At 39.7% G+C, this 18,435-nt stretch overlaps 1 protein-coding gene across 1 annotated transcript in view; it reads right to left on the bottom strand.

The window, feature by feature from the left end:
- The window catches only part of LOC124779368, a 1,283,837-nt gene that overhangs the window by 1,038,715 nt on the left and 226,687 nt on the right, over positions 1-18,435 (bottom strand). Inside the window, exon 5 of the mRNA XM_047253707.1 lies at positions 2,653-2,703. Within this exon, the coding sequence (XP_047109663.1) occupies positions 2,653-2,703 (51 nt within the window). The remainder of the gene's footprint in view (positions 1-2,652; positions 2,704-18,435) is intronic.

The following is an 18,435-nucleotide window of genomic DNA, read 5'->3' as shown; positions in this document are numbered from 1 at the left end:
ACCATACTGCCAGGCGGAGCTCCAGCAGCAGGGGCATAGTAGACTGACCCGCACAGCTTATCAGGTTAGACCACGGACACACGTAATGTTATTCAACAGAAAGGCAACAAAAGCTTGCAACTGAGAATTTCGATTTTTATCTTATCACTGTGTTTGAAAACAGATAAATAAGAAGTACAGGAGTGTATGTAGATGAGTTACAAAGCAATTACTTTCAGTAATAGGCACAAGTTATTTGTCTATAAAATTCAAAATAGTAATTTTTTAGATTAGCTTGTTTCTTATAATAAATTAGCAGTGAAATATTAAGAATTACATTAATTTGGTTTATTACAATTTTTTCTTCTAAATGTACATGTCAACACATTTTAAATCGTATAATACAAAAAATTATGTAGTCTTTTATGTAGTGTTTACACAAGAATACGCACTGTATACACATTTTTCATAATGATGTCTAACTTATAAGCAGATTCGTAGGTGGATATACAGTAGATACAAGAACAGTGGACTTGCAAAACGGAGATGGTTTTTGTTCGAACACATTGTGTTGTACAACCTAAATTTATGAACGTTGTAACAGTGCAATATGAATGAATAAAATGGTACGAAAAATTCAATGAAACATGAAAATATTTGTGGACTTCTCATACCAGAATAATGAGGAATTAGACACATAGGAAAAAAATACATATGTGACATGACAGGCACATATTCAGCAAACGTCTGAATTTATTTTCCAAGAATGCTTATTAGTATGAACACATTCAGCTGGCCATATATTGTCTTTTGTATAACACAGTACTTATAATATTTCCTGTTCTAATGTGTTAAAGTAATTGGATTAGGGTATTAACCTAATTAAAAGGAGATAAATCTTTATTGTTACACTCGGTGATAATTCTCAAATTGGTTACAGGAAAATTTGGGAAAGAACACCATGTATAGAAACTATAGCTTATAAAAGTGGCATATGTTGTACACAAACAGGACCACAATGGAGTAGGTGGTAATGGGTGCACTGTCTTAGGATAGGCAATGAAAAGAAAGGTAATATATATATATATATATATATATATATATATATATATATATATATATATATATATATATATATATAGAAGATGCTACCATATGTAAAGACAATCACATCCGTTATAATTGTGTACTGAAGTTTTGGAAACTTCGGTGCATTTTTTGGTAGCATTCTCCGGAATAAATTTCGAGTCAGAACACAACATAAGCGTTGTAGAAGTCAGTAATTTAGATACTTATCCACCCACAATAAAAAAACGAAAATTGTGACAGTATACTGGGAATATGTGGTTTGTTAGTAGCTGGTCATATTTACCATTAGCTTCACCTAGATAGTATTGCTTAATGAAACTTTGTGTGTGTGTTTGTTAAAAACTCTATTCAGCTTAAGGGAAATAACGTCTTACTGAAAAAGATTTTTCATTACTGTCTATAAAACTATTCTAAGCAAAGTAATGAAAATGGCGATTTAGAGTGTTAGTTTTACAGTAAATGTTTTACTTTTATTGAGGAAAAGTTTCTTTCTCATTTCATCATATAGAATTTTCTGCGACAAAATGTTGTCTTAGGAAAGTTCCGGTTAGAAAAAGATCCGAAGCAAACCTTATCATGTTGTAGAAGATAGGGATAACAGAACTGAAGGCCATAAATAATTATATTTTCAAAGTCCTCCCTTCATGCGTTAGGAGTTCTACGCGTTTTATTGTGATGATCTGAAAATCTTCCTTAGTACAAAATTACTGAGGCTTTTGTGGCCACTTGTTGACGTAGAGCCTGTAACTACGCAAGAATGACGTTTTAGTTATCTACGATCATCTTGATCCCCTAGACCGTCCTTTGTTTAGTGATTTTTCTGACGTTTCGACAGAGCGACTGCTAACACTGCCAAATAGCGCGAATTTTTGATAATACCACACATTCGTGGTAGCGAAAAGTCAGAAAAATCATTAAACAGACGTTGGCCGAAGTTCACGAGAGGCAAGGCAACAGAAATACGTCACTCTTTCGTAGCTAAAAAGTGGGAAAAAGAAAAATGTTTATAAATTGGATAGTAAAAGAACTTCCGCATTTCACGAATAGGAGAACTACTCTTTGGCACAGTAATCGGAAATGTCACTGATAACGACATCTATTCACCTTTTTTTGGTTTTTAGATTACGTGATCGTGAACGCTCAAAACACTTTGCTTATTAGCTTTATATTACCCTATATGAACAAGAGTCATAACTTCTTTCTGATGTTACTGAAACCAATGAGTTACAGAATTTATTCTTATGATAGATGTGCTGGGTCATTAATAAATATTTTTGTTTTTAAGCAGTGCTGGACGAGCAAAGCTTATGCATTCGTAAGCCATTGCAGAGCGAAGCACGCCGTTTACACGGACTTGTTTGATCTTCACTGCGAATTGCAACACCAAACAGCTGTGGCAAAAGAGCGATTTCCATCATTTAAATACTGATTCAGATCGTCAGACACGCAAAGGAAGACTTCGTTGGAGCTGGGATTGCGAGAGGCAGACGAGGCTGCAGAGGGGCGCAGCGCGGCTGTGCGCGGCATACAGGGGCTGTCCTGCACTGCGCATGCGCCGTTGAGCAGCTTCGTGGGCGTACTCACCCGCGCCTTGGGCGTCTGCTTCAGCCCGATGGCTGGCTGGCTGCGGTTGCTCTGCAACACAACAAACACACACGTGTCAGTGCAAGTACAGACAGGAAGCACGTGACGTTACACGTTTTGTAATTTCACAAAATTAACTGGTCTCATAAAATCAAACAGTTCTCCAGAAAATAAGTAGATCTATATATTTTAGGTAGGATTGGAATTCAGGGATCAGAAGAAGAAAATAAACAACAGACAAATTTGCTATAGCAGTCTAATTTATTAAGAAAATCACTGTGTCAACACGAAATTCAGTAAATATGTATTTTGAATACAACTAATCCGTCGGAACAGGCCTTGGAAGGCCCAACGGTACCGACCGACCGCCGTGTCATCCTCAGCCCACAGGCGTTACTGGATGCGGATATAGAGGGGCATGTGGTCAGCACACCGCTCTCCCGGCCGTATGCCAGTTTCAGAGACTGGAGCCGCCGCTTCTCAGTCAAGTAGCTCCTCAGTTTGCCTCACAAGAGCTGATTGCACCCCGCTTGCCAACAGCGCTCGGCAGATGGGATGGTCACCCATCCAAGTGCTTGGCTAGCCCGACAGCTCTTAACGTCGGTGATCTGAACGGGAACCGGTATTACCACTACGGCAAGGCCGTTGGTATTTTGAATATTACTAACAGCAAAATCAGAGTACAATTCATGTAAGTATCCATTATTGGACGGAAATGTGAAATCAATGAAAACCAAATAACAATACAAAAATGAATTTCTTATGAAACTAAGAAAATAAAATACCATAAACCTCACAGTTAACTTAGAGTTTTTAAATCTGTACAATATTTCTGAAGCTGGAGGGAATACTAGTTGTATATCTTATGTCTAAAATATGTGTATTAAAATGCTTACCTGACTGTTTATAAGAGCTTTAAATCAACCAGTTTGTTATAATAGATGTCTGAAAAATTATAAACAAGACTACAGAAATATTTGTGACAGTGTGCAAGTACTCTTCAATAGTAATAAAAACTGAAATAATTATACACAATTACATATGCATCAATTGCAGTTAGTAGTATATTAGTTGGTGATTTTTGTTTACCAGCCAAGTAAGACTACGGAAGAATTTCCAACAGGACCTATGAGGTCTCGGCGAAGTATGGTTTTTCATTTACACTCCCATGTTAATACCCTCATTTGCTGTTTGAAAGGCTGTCATTATAAGGTATATGGAACACTGATGAAAGGGACATGGGGTGATTCTTGTGGCGATACGCTGTTGACATGGAAGAACACATGAAGGCACCCTTAGTGCAAATATTTTCTAGCAGTGTTTTGAAATTTTCTTCGACTTATTTTCCTACTTAGTTTGTAGACTCGTGCGAAAACAATTTATCCTGTGTTGAGCTTGGAGAAAACCTGGACACTTTACTCGTAAAAGACAAAACAACCACCTTTCTCACCTCAGCAAAATTTAATACTGGGGAACCACATTTTTTAGCAAGAAGTGTCTACTGAGACAGAGACGTTGAAGAATCAAAACAGATTCCCTCCTAACGCACATACACTGTTGTGGAGAAAAAATTTGGGGAATTACCTACGCTAGGCGTAAGACTGCGTGGAATGTCACACGTATATGGTCACTACTCTATGTAGTTTTCTTATACGTTGTCGAGCAGAACTGTGTATTTTTAACCAGTTATTCATGTTTCTGTTGTAACATTAGCTTTGCTTCTTCTGTTACCCATTTTACCTAAATCCACAGACGCTGTTCTCGCAAAGTTTGAGTTATCAGCTTGTCTTCTTTACATATGTCAACAGTTATGTAAATCTGTCATACACTTCATCTCTGAATCGCTCACTGACTTGTCAGTCCACCACTGTATAAGATTTTATCCTTGCTCGGTTTGGTTCGCGCACGTACATCGTAGACAGTTTGTCAGTACGAAAGGGAATACATCAAATATTTGGTAACGTGTTAATGGTGTTATCAGTTACTGTATTTCGGTAACTGTTGCTTTCAGATTTTCACGAGTCTACTCCCGCTTGCCGTATAAGCAAGGAATTTTATTTCAAATGACTAGTTTCGGTCTAATACTTCTGCCATCTTCAAGTCCATTATAAACCAAAAGAGCACTTTCATTCGTTGGCCACTCTATCGTACAGCCAATAAATTTTATACACCGGAAGAGTATACTCTACAACGTGTTGTGAAGTGACAGTGGTGATAAGACGCTCTAGGTCACACACCCCTAATGTATGCAATCCAAGACAACTACATAGTATTATATGGGCCAAAGAACGAAAGTACTCTTTTGGTTTATAGTGGACCTGAAGATGCCGTTGCGCCGAAACTAGTCATTTGAAATAAAGTTCATTGAAGGTACGATTGTACTCCTTCATTTCTTTACTTATACCATCAGTCGCTGTCCACGAGAACGATGGACTTCCACAAACTGTCATCTGTGGGTGATCTCCATGGCCCTGCTTTCCGATAAGCATTATTCCCGTCTGTGAGGCCTTACCCAAATTATTGGCACCATTACATTACGGCTGGACGCGACATTGCATTTGATTCATATATTGCCAGAATATCGCAGTGAATCTGTGTGAAGTTTAGACATTTTGCCCACAAAAATTGTATTATCCCGCGTACTTCAACTTTGGAGTACATTTACATCTAGACAGATACCTCGCAAGCCTCCACTAGCAAATAGAGCAGGGAAGAAATGACTATCTATATGCCTCCGTATGAGCCCTGATTTCGCCTATCTTATCTTCGTGGTCCTTAATGTATGTTGGCGGCGGTAGAATCGTTCGGCAGTCAACTTCAAATGCCGGATCTCCAAATTTTCTCAACGGTATTTCTCGAAAAGAACGTCACCATCCCTCCAGCGAGTCTCATTTGAGTTCCCGAGGCATCTCCGTAACAATACGTTTTGCTCGAACCTACCGGTAACGAATCTAGCAGCTCGCCTCTGAATTGCTTCGATGTTTTCCTTCAATCAGACGTGCTACGGATCTCAAACATTCCAGCAGTACTCAAGAACAGTGTGGGGCGGCGGATGCGTTGGAATAAGAATAAATCTACTGTTGTATAAACGCTTGCGTGTTGAATCAGTTTCTAGCTTTTAGAATGTTGTTAATGCTGTCTTTTGCCGTTCTCAACACTGGCTCTCTATTTACTTCGTGGCCCCCAGAAAGTGATTTAATAAAACTTGGAGCCAGTAAATAGATATCCTAGTGCCCACTTTGCCTGAGAATGTTCTTATAGCTGCAGCTTATAGCTCTGAGGAATTAGGAGATTGTCCGGGATTTCTAATCAAAAACGGTTTTCCAAAATAGTTGAGTATATTCTGAAATTCACTGATAAAAACCACAAGTATCCCTACAACCTAACTAACAGAGCAGTTCAGAGTCTAATGCGCTGATGCAACTATAAATGTCCGAATTAAATGTTAAAAAAGAATGCTCGCCATAATTTGATGAAAATACTTCATCAAACGCCACGCTATATATTTGGTAGAATGTCTGTCCCGCGACGGCACGTGAAAATACGACAATACGCAAACTGAAGCTAGATAATGAAAATCATTCCAGAATTAACACTTCACATGAAATGTTTTCATAGTTCCGCGTATCTCTAGTAACTTAATACGGCACCCGAGGCTGTTTGTAGCAGATACACTGATGCGACGCGACTACCGACACAGATGGCGTGTCATTCAGCGTCTGGAGAGAACTGGGGCCTTGCTTCCTCGCGCAGTGTTCTTATATATAAAGCCGCGGTGCGGACGGCTGAGGGATCGCCTGATCAAATCCGCTCTCCCGACTAGCCGCTGGGCTAGTAACGCACCACTTCAAGATACATAATAATTTATAGCTTCTTTGGCTGATGGCCGAAGAAGCTCTTAATTTAAACGTGCATTCAGCACGCAGGTAAGTATTGATAATAAAATTTTGACGTGGCTAAGTTAAATACTTTGGGCGAGAGAATTAATTAAATTACACTGCACGCAGCAGATGAGCTCTGAACTGTCCCTTTTGAGATCCGCTATCGCTACAATTTTATAGGTATTAAAAAGAAACTTTACACATTTTCATAATCATAGCGAACCTCCAACCTATTTAAATCTAAACATCCTAGCCTTATTTATTAACCTACTTAATCTATCTTGCTTCCTTCAGTTTTGAGACGAAAACCAGAAAATCATGAATTTCCACTAAAGTCTTAATTTGTGAAATCCAAAGTACTGTTTTTATTAAATCATTATGAAAGATGAATCTAAATATAAATTTTGAAGTCTCTAGCTCTTTTCTGTTGCGCCAATGATTTTTCCAGAAAAACGTCCAAATTTCGGAAATGGCTGAAGTTATCGAACTGATATTTAACACACATTAATTTAATATTATTTCTGACATGCTAGAAAAGTTTTAGTTCATTTCCTTGATTTTTAAGGTATTGCGCAACATTTATGACGTCAGAGCTAGTTACAGCAGACTGGCTGGCACATAATGGAAACTGATGTGAATTTACTACAGCGTGAGTAGGCTGCTTCCCTACATCACCCTCTACTTAAATTTTTTTTGTTTATGAATGTTAATGAATGAAAAAAAAATTTAATTACAAAAAGGGAAGCAAGAGTACAGTTTAACTCCCTATGAAAATTTAAAATCGAAATATAAACCTGTAGAAACATTAAAGAAAACTTATTACCTATTATTTAAATTGTAGGCATGTTCACTGCCTTTTTAAACAATGTCATTACTCAAAATTTTAAGCAAAGTCAACGAAATATTTTGACATACATATTGCCTTAGACAAACAAACACATACAAATTGAAAAATTATAAAAATCTTAACTACATTAAATACATTTTTACATACACATATTCAAAGAAAATAACATGATACATAAACAGATGATTATCTCTTAGCAGTCTTTTCTAAACCTGAAAGAAAAGTTCACAAATAATTTTTACACACGTGGTTGTAGCCGCTTAGGCTGGCGTCCTACACTTCCATTCACAAGGGTAGAGGAGGGGAAGTTGCTATGGTGTGCGTCCTTCACGTTCTCTCTAAATTACATGGGGGAAAGGGGAGGGGTCACTGTGAGTTGTGTCCAAGTCACTCCACGCTTTCACGCAGCTACCAGGCTGCCATTATCTGGTTTGTCCTGTAGAACAAACAAAAAGAGTGCCTCAGACTCTGTTCACTTATTATCTAAGGGTGGGTCACAATGAAATGGGGATATATACATTTTATCTTCCAATATTTTGCTGGAACAAAGTTAACAGAACCTTTTTAATTTTTCTCTCACTGTTACTTAATTGTCATAAAATCGTTAAACAAATGGTTCAAAACGCCGTTAGTCACGTACTGGAGAAAATTTATGCTCCTAAGGCATACAATCATAAATCATATTTAATCTGAATTTCTTATTTCTGGGCCGGAACGCTGAACCAATGCTCGGTACATTCCTGAATACATTTGTATTTTAAGCACTTAACTGACTCATCTTTGATTACTTTATTCTTAGAGATAGTATGAGTATGATTAGTGGTTGTTTTCTCAGCTTCTTTGTACATGTGAGTAACTTTTGGTAATAGTACAGTTGTGAGTGTTCAAAACACACTACGTTAGTTGACTACAAAATCCACTTATTGGTCCTCTGCTGTTGTCAGTTCCACATCTGCAATTACGTACTTACTTACTTTGAAGTGTATTCATGCTGAGCTAAAATAATGTTTCACGCCTGTCAGTATGTTATTTATTCATTTTGCTAGTGTATGTACTTATTTAACACTCACTCTATTAACATTTAAAGCATAGGAAAGTACATTTATTTCATATCTTTAGTGTATTGCAGCTGATCATTTTGCTCACGTGGCAATCCATTTCCACTCAATCGGACGCTGAAACCTCAGGTAGTCTCTCTCGGACCTACCACTAAAGTGCATCAAGTAATTATGGACGAGCGTAATGCTAAATTCCTTAAACCTATAGGACACCATGAGCTGCTCTAACATAAGGGTACCTATGGTCGCATTCACGCCTCCAACTCATAACCTCAATACGTGTAGGTGTATCCTGTCACACACTACACTAAATAATGGCCAGCTCCAACCTTATAAATATTTCAGGGACGTGTCCTTCACGTCTCAACCACAAACACTGCTCAATTCCATACACTGCCTTTCCTTGCTACACCAGGTGAGTTTAATCTTACAACTTATCTGCATATTTTTCCTAACACTAAGCAATCTCTTTTACTATTTCTTAGTTAGCTCTAATGCATACACTAGGTTTCACTACCACTTCAGATCCTGCTTGAACACGAATTTGTACATTTTTTTTAATATTATTGTGGGACCATTTCCAATAAAACAACACTTTGTACTTACTATATTACCAGGTTTCTACACATACTTGTTACTCCAATATATTTTATCTTAATTACTTCATACTTCTCTATTGTTTGTCACTATTAGGTTTGTCACATTAGGTATTTTTCTTCACTAATCGGTGGATAGAATGGTTCCATAACTCATGGCTTGATAGCCATGACAGAAAACTTTCATGTCTGGAAAGAAGAGGTCGAAATTTTTTGTGGACAGGAAAGAGGAAGAATGAGTGAGACCTGAAAGGGAAAGAAGATCTCACACAGCTGGGACTGCACAGCTGCCACACTGTGTAGAGGTTACAGTACAACCTCCTCCCTACAGCATTCATTGGCTTAATGCTGGCTTGATAGTCATAACGGAAAATTTTAGTATTTGGAAAGAAAAGGTCGACATTTTTTTAGATAGGAAAGATGAAGAGTGAGTGAGACCTGAAAAGGAAAGAAGATCTCACACAGCTGGGACTGCACAGCTGCCACACTGTGTAGAGGTTGCAGAACAACCTCCTCCCTTCAGCATTCATTGGTTTGATGCTGTAAAGAAGAGTTAGAAATTTTAGGTGGATAGAAAAGATGAAGAGTGAGTGAGACCTGAAAAGGAAAGAAGATCTCACACAGCTGGGACTGCACAGCTGCCACACTGTGTAGAGGTTACAGAACAACCTCCTCCCTACCGCATTCATTGGTTTAATGCTATAAAGATAACCATACCGGAAAATTTTATGTGTTGGAAGAAGATGTCGAAATTTTTGAGGACAGGAAAGAGGAAGAATGAGTGAGATCTGAAATGGGAAAGAAGATCTCACACAGCTGGGACTGCACAGCTGCCACACTGTGTAGAGGTTACAGAACAACCTCCTCCCTACAGCATTCAGTGGCTACCTATGAATCTGCCAGGTCGATCTGAAAATACTTTATGATGCCTTTTTAGAACCTGTCTCAGTTCTTCCTTTTGATTGCCTGAAATCCTATCGATTTCCTGCAATTTAGCTTCTATTTTGTCTAAAATAATTGCTTCTTCTTCTTCTTCTGTATTCAGCTTATTGTTATTAAGATTAACACCTTCGTCCCAATACCTCCTATTTTTCAGAACTCGTATAGGCAGCTCCCAAGTTCCATCATCAGTTACTACATGTTTATCACTAAAAGGTACTATAATTACTCCGGTTATTGGCAAGACCATTTTTAACTGGCTTCTTTCAAAATCAACAACACTCTGATATTTCGACAAGAAATCTATGCCAATTAAAACCTCAATACTGAGATTGTTTACAATTAAACATGGATGATCAATTAAATTACCATTAATGTTAAAGGGTAGTAAAGCTTCTTGCTTTACCGTTTTTGACACCTTGCCAGTAGCACCAATTATTCTTAGTCCTGATACCCTCATTACAGTAAGTTTGTCTTTACCAGGTAATGCATCAAAGAAGGACTGAGATATTGCACTCACCTCACTTCCACTGTCTAAGAGACAACGTACATTGATACCCAACATATTCACTATTATTATAGGGTGGCTTATTCTAGGTTGTACAGGTGGTTCCTCACATTCATCTAGTAGTTCCTTTTGGATTTGTCTCCAACTAAAGTGATCGACATCTGTCTTCATTACATTTAGGTCACAGTGTGTAGGGGTTTCCTGAATTACATTTTCAGCTGCCTTTTCCAGTCGGTCTATTAATTTTAAATCGAAACACCGCACGACTTCATTACATTTAGTTTGCTGAACATGACCCAAATTACTGTAGTCTGAGCGATTCTGCGCCTCCAGACCGGGCATAATATTAGTTACAGCTAAACCACTTTCACCATTATCGTCGGTTTCCTTCTCAAGTGACAACTGGTCACAGCTACTGGGTTCATCGGCCCCAAACAGCCTACCCTCTACATTCCCACTTATCTCCTGTCCTAAATCTATTAGTACATTATCAACATCCTGCACAGGCACTTTAGATAAGAGCACATCATCCTCATCGTAAATATAAGCATGAATTTCTTCTGCTTCTTCACCTGTCAATTCAGTATTTTGTAGCTCATCCCTACTGTTACACTGCTGCGCCTTCTCTTTCTCTTCCCACTTAGAAAGCGTTTCTAACACGGTATCTATCAAATACTGTGAGTGATCTAATATTTCTGTTGTATCCTTAGGTGCTATCGACTCTTCATCCACATGTTCAGTTTGAGTATTCTGATCTGTCTTACCAATTCCCTTAACTACTGGCTTAGGAAAAGTAACCGCCTGGTGAGCGCCAGTGTCCTCATAGACGGGAACTAGTTTTCCTGCCTCGGCCTACTGCTGTTTCCTTTATTTTCATTATAGTTAACTGGCATAGCATTGCTTTCCGTACAGTGGTTTACATGCATATTTTTGTTTGGCACAACATTACTGTCATTTGAATGCCATTGTTGGTTCTGATAATTATTTCCCCAATTCCTACCTCTCTTAGGACGGCGAACACCTACTGTTCTAATGTTTACATTGCCACTTTGCTCGTTCCTAAAATTACTATTATTGTTATTGGCATTTCGGTTATTACGTGCTTGCTCCTCATTGGCAGCAACACGTTCTACACGTTCCAAATACTCAATGAAACGATCCAGATTGTCTCTAGGGGCAGATATAATTCTAGTTTGCCAATACCATGGCAGTTTGGCTTCAAGACCTAGTATAATCATTTCAGGTTTCAGCTTTTCCGCCAAATGTGACAACCGTGAAATCCATGACCTAGCAAACTCTTTAATTGATTCCTTACCTGCATTGAAGCGTTTTCCACTCCAAAATTCTCTCAACACTTCATTTTGCTTATTGCTAGACCAATACTCATTAATGAAAGCTGTTTTAAACTCCGCTAATGTTTTACACTTTAACATAACATCAGCTGACCAACGCATGGCGTCACCTGCTAAATGGCTTCTAATAAACGAGATTTTCTCTCGTTCAGACCAAGTTGATGGAATCACATCTTCAAAATCGTTCCAGAAATCTAGCGGATGGATATTTTTATCTGGATCGAACCGCAAAAACTGCCGACACCCGATAAAAGCGGCGTTTGCAGCTACAACTTGTTGTACATTACCATTACCAGAAGTTACTGAAGCTACTTTACTTTCAATGTTAGCAATGTTAGTACTGATATTTTCTACTTTCGTTTCAACATTATCTACTCTTTGCACAATATGAGTAGTATCAGTTTTGATTGCTTCTACTTCTGCTTGACATATGTTTACTTTTATATTAACATCTTTAAATCTATCTGAGCACAGTTCAGACTCCGCCTCGATCTTTTCTGTTAACTTGTGCTCCAGCTTCGCATCTTCCATTTGGAAGTCTTTGCGAACCTCAGCAACTTCGGATTTAACTGTTTTATACATTTCAGCAAACTGTTGAGCAACCTTTTTCTTAATATCCTCATGATTGCAATCAATTTTATAGTTCAAACTGTCTAGATCCTCTTTCAACTTATTGCAACCAGCCTTGAAGGTATCGTCCATTACCTCCAACCGCTTATTAAAACTTGTTTGGCTGGCCACAATCTCAGACTTTAATTCAGCTGTCATTCTAGCATTACTGGCTGACATTTTTGCATTACTGGCAGCTATTGCTTGTAATATAACATTTAGATCAACAGCCCCAGCATCTTTGGTTTGCTCACTAGCTGGCTTTTTATCACACTCAGGTGACGAAAAACTAGCTCCAATACCAGAATCATCAAATCTAAATGAAACTTCTGATTGATTAGTCATATCTAACTGCTCCTTCTTAAACTCTACCATCTCTGATGACTGTTTCATTTTTAATTCATCAGAGAAACTATCATCCAATAAATTTACAATTTCTACTTTCTGCTTCACTACAGGGGTCTCTATTATTGAATCATTGCCCCTTCGCACACTACTGTCAGGAGACAATACTTCATATTTCACTTTAACATTACTACTTTCATGCATATTTACACTCGAACCGTTGTCTGGATTTACAGTTCCCTCAACAGACATAGGTTCTGATATAAGTTTAACCTCAGTTTCTTTTGGCGGTTCCATCGCCGACAGTCTTTTAGTGCAGGTTAGTAAAATTTTTAACAGCTTTTCACTTAACTTAGTTCCTTCTGCACGACGTATGGCGTTGCCGGCGCGGCGTACCAGGATTCCTGATGCGACGTGGCACGTTGAACTGCAGACGGCTCTCCGACGGCTGTTGTGTGTTTGCGTGGCCCGCAATTGCAGGCTCTGCGCCGGCTGCTCCAGGGGACGACTGCGGTGCGGCGAGACTGGCTTCTCGCGATGCCGGCAGCACCGCTAGACTCAGTGCCAGCTCCGTCAATCCAGATGCGTTGTTAATCCAATTGCGTCGTCCACATGCACACGTAACACATTCACTGTTCTATACTCAGTTGCGTGTCGCATTTCACTCGCGAATCCGAATAGTTAAAAATCACTTTCACTTAGTCGATTTCCCGGGCCGATGCACCATATGTGGGGCGGCGGATGCGTTGGAATAAGAATAAATCTACTGTTGTATAAACGCTTGCGTGTTGAATCAGTTTCTAGCTTTTAGAATGTTGTTAATGCTGTCTTTTGCCGTTCTCAACACTGGCTCTCTATTTACTTCGTGGCCCCCAGAAAGTGATTTAATAAAACTTGGAGCCAGTAAATAGATATCCTAGTGCCCACTTTGCCTGAGAATGTTCTTATAGCTGCAGCTTATAGCTCTGAGGAATTAGGAGATTGTCCGGGATTTCTAATCAAAAACGGTTTTCCAAAATAGTTGAGTATATTCTGAAATTCACTGATAAAAACCACAAGTATCCCTACAACCTAACTAACAGAGCAGTTCAGAGTCTAATGCGCTGATGCAACTATAAATGTCCGAATTAAATGTTAAAAAAGAATGCTCGCCATAATTTGATGAAAATACTTCATCAAACGCCACGCTATATATTTGGTAGAATGTCTGTCCCGCGACGGCACGTGAAAATACGACAATACGCAAACTGAAGCTAGATAATGAAAATCATTCCAGAATTAACACTTCACATGAAATGTTTTCATAGTTCCGCGTATCTCTAGTAACTTAATACGGCACCCGAGGCTGTTTGTAGCAGATACACTGATGCGACGCGACTACCGACACAGATGGCGTGTCATTCAGCGTCTGGAGAGAACTGGGGCCTTGCTTCCTCGCGCAGTGTTCTTATATATAAAGCCGCGGTGCGGACGGCTGAGGGATCGCCTGATCAAATCCGCTCTCCCGACTAGCCGCTGGGCTAGTAACGCACCACTTCAAGATACATAATAATTTATAGCTTCTTTGGCTGATGGCCGAAGAAGCTCTTAATTTAAACGTGCATTCAGCACGCAGGTAAGTATTGATAATAAAATTTTGACGTGGCTAAGTTAAATACTTTGGGCGAGAGAATTAATTAAATTACACTGCACGCAGCAGATGAGCTCTGAACTGTCCCTTTTGAGATCCGCTATCGCTACAATTTTATAGGTATTAAAAAGAAACTTTACACATTTTCATAATCATAGCGAACCTCCAACCTATTTAAATCTAAACATCCTAGCCTTATTTATTAACCTACTTAATCTATCTTGCTTCCTTCAGTTTTGAGACGAAAACCAGAAAATCATGAATTTCCACTAAAGTCTTAATTTGTGAAATCCAAAGTACTGTTTTTATTAAATCATTATGAAAGATGAATCTAAATATAAATTTTGAAGTCTCTAGCTCTTTTCTGTTGCGCCAATGATTTTTCCAGAAAAACGTCCAAATTTCGGAAATGGCTGAAGTTATCGAACTGATATTTAACACACATTAATTTAATATTATTTCTGACATGCTAGAAAAGTTTTAGTTCATTTCCTTGATTTTTAAGGTATTGCGCAACATTTATGACGTCAGAGCTAGTTACAGCAGACTGGCTGGCACATAATGGAAACTGATGTGAATTTACTACAGCGTGAGTAGGCTGCTTCCCTACAACAGGTCGCACCAGCGCCACCAGCGTCCCATATGCGGTCTCCTTCACAAGTGAACCACTCTTTCCTAATATTCTCCCAATAAACATAAATCGAGCATTCGCCTTCCCTATCACAGTTCTTACACGCTCGTTCCACCTCATATCGCTTTGTAACGTAACGCCCAGATATTTAAAAGACTTGACTGTGTCAAGCAGAATACTAGTAATACGGTATCCGAACATTACAGGTTTGATTTTCCTACTCATCCGCATTAACATACATTTTTCCACATTTAGGGCTAGCTGCCATTCATCACACCAATTGGAAATGTTGTCTAAGTCCTCTTGTATCTTCCTACAGTCACTCAACTTCAACACAGCATCATCAACAAACAACCGAAGATTGCTGCTCAACCTGTCCGCCAAATCACTTATAGAGAACGAAGGTGGACGTATCACAGTTGCCTGGGGCAGTCCCAACGATAACCTCGTTTCTGATGAAGACTCGCCGTCGAGGCCAACACACTGGGTTCTATTACTTAAGAAGTCTTCGAGTCACTCACATATCTGTGAACTTATTCCATATGCTCGTACATCTGTTAACAGCCTTCAATGAGGCACCGTGTCAAACGCTTTCCGGAAATCTAGAAATATGGGCACGACCTGTTCCCTTTCCCCCTAAGTTCGCAGTATCCCATATGAGAAAAGGGCAGTTGAGTTTCGCACGGGTGATGCGTTTCCACTTGCCTCGTCATTTCACCCGCACGCTGTTACCCACCTGTTAACTGCACCGCAGCAGAACTTTGTCTACAGTTGACTCAGAATTTGTGCTCTATTTTTCAAAGGGAATTGACACTCACGACCGTTACAACGAGTGTTTAAAGGAAACCTGATTTGCATCCTTGTAGAGGCGCTACTCGCGAAATCTGAATAGACGTCATATTTGAGCTGTAGAAACACGCCTGCAAGCTTCGTTTATGTCGCACAACTCCTTCTTGACGTTGCGATTTCTTTCCCGTCTGTGTATTTAATCGTCGTTACCGTGCCAAGCCGCACGCTTGTAATACTGTATTCGAACATTAGGGGATTTTCTTCATATTCATTTGAATTAACTTACATTTTCAGATGGAAACCCAGTTCTAAGCAAAGAAGGGAAAGCAGAAAGGTGGAAGGAGTATATAGAGGGTCTATACAAGGGCGATGTACTTGAGGACAATATTATGGAAATGGAAGAGGATGTAGATGAAGATGAAATGGGAGATATGATACTGCGTGAAGAGTTTGACAGAGCACTGAAAGACCTAAGTCGAAACAAGGCCCCCGGAGTAGACAATATTCCATTGGAACTACTGACGGCCGTGGGAGAGCCAGTCCTGACAAAACTCTACCATCTGGTGAGCAAGATGTATGAAACAGGCGAAATACCCACAGACTTCAAGAAGAATATAATAATTCCAATCCCAAAGAAAGCAGGTGTTGACAGATGTGAAAATTACCGAACTATCAGCTTAATAAGTCACAGCTGCAAAATACTAACACGAATTCTTTACAGACGAATGGAAAAACTTGTAGAAGCCAACCTCGGGGAAGATCAGTTTGGATTCCGTAGAAACACTGGAACACGTGAGGCAAAACTGACCTTACGACTTATCTTAGAAGAAAGATTAAGGAAAGGCAAACCTACGTTTCTAGCATTTGTAGACTTAGAGAAAGCTTTTGACAATGTTGACTGGAATACTCTCTTTCAAATTCTAAAGGTGGCAGGGGTAAAATACAGGGAGCGAAAGGCTATTTACAATTTGTACAGAAACCAGATGGCAGTTATAAGAGTCGAGGGACATGAAAGGGAAGCAGTGGTTGGGAAGGGAGTAAGACAGGGTTGTAGCCTCTCCCCGATGTTGTTCAATCTGTATATTGAGCAAGCAGTAAAGGAAACAAAAGAAAAATTCGGAGTAGGTATTAAAATTCATGGAGAAGAAATAAAAACTTTGAGGTTCGCCGATGACATTGTAATTCTGTCAGAGACAGCAAAGGACTTGGAAGAGCAGTTGAATGGAATGGACAGTGTCTTGAAAGGGGGATATAAGATGAACATCAACAAAAGCAAAACAAGGATAATGGAATGTAGTCTAATTAAGTCGGGTGATGCTGAGGGAATTAGATTAGGAAATGAGGCACTTAAAGTAGTAAAGGAGTTTTGCTATTTGGGGAGCAAAATAACTGATGATGGTCGAAGTAGAGAGGATATAAAATGTAGGCTGGCAATGGCAAGGAAAGCGTTTCTGAAGAAGAGAAATTTGTTAACATCCAGTATAGATTTAAGTGTCAGGAAGTCATTTCTGAAAGTATTCGTATGGAGTGTAGCCATGTATGGAAGTGAAACATGGACGATAAATAGTTTGGACAAGAAGAGAATAGAAGCTTTCGAAATGTGGTGCTACAGAAGAATGCTGAAGATTAGATGGGTAGATCACATAACTAATGAGGAAGTATTGAATAGGATTGGGGAGAAGAGAAGTTTGTGGCACAACTTGACCAGAAGAAGGGATCGGTTGGTAGGACATGTTCTGAGGCATCAAGGGATCACCAATTTAGTATTGGAGGGCAGCGTGGAGGGTAAAAATCGTAGAGGGAGACCAAGAGATGAATACACTAAGCAGATTCAGAAGGATGTAGGTTGCAGTAGGTACTGGGAGATGAAAAAGCTTGCACAGGATAGAGTAGCATGGAGAGCTGCATCAAACGAGTCTCAGGACTGAAGACCACAACAACAACAACATTTTCGCACATTTAGAGCAAGCTGCCATCCATCACAGCAACTAGCTTCATGGTCGCAGTTGGACTTTTTACTAGATAGTAATTAAAACTTTATGATTATGTGTTTCATTGTGTGTACTTAACCGACGATACTTTTTGAAAACGGAAGTGACCGGCGCCTTTTTCCAGTGTCCTGAAGCCTTTCGTTGCTCCAGCGACGTACGGTAGCCCGCTGCTGGGTGAGGGAGATTACGTCTATAGCGCTCCGCCGCCTCCCAGAATGCGCTAATGGTAGCCTTTTTTCCCCCGCCTGCGTGGCGCGGCAGTCAGTGTGGGTGGGCCGTGTATTTACGCCCCTGTCTGATTGGGCAGCACGTAATCTCCTGCACGTTACATAACACCGCCCCGGGGCGCTCGCGCCGACTTCATTACGGCAGCCACGCCCGCTTTGTGCCGTAATTAACGCAGTGTGCGAGCAATCTCCAGCCCATAGTGTGGCGCCTATTAGCCCCGCTATGTATACGCCTGTTGTCAGAGGCTGCAATGGAGTAATCACTAAACTGCTAAGTTGATTTTATTCGCGTTCCTGGTCTCTGTCCAGGTTCTCGGTGATTTCTGTACTGGGATAGCTTAATGAGTTCGTTTCTGTAGTTGGGAAGCCCTCCGCTCTTC

The sequence above is a fragment of the Schistocerca piceifrons genome, chromosome 1, assembly GCF_021461385.2.
Source record: "Schistocerca piceifrons isolate TAMUIC-IGC-003096 chromosome 1, iqSchPice1.1, whole genome shotgun sequence".
In the NCBI taxonomy this organism is placed as follows: domain Eukaryota; kingdom Metazoa; phylum Arthropoda; class Insecta; order Orthoptera; family Acrididae; genus Schistocerca; species Schistocerca piceifrons.
This window is presented reverse-complemented; position numbering and strand designations above follow the sequence as displayed.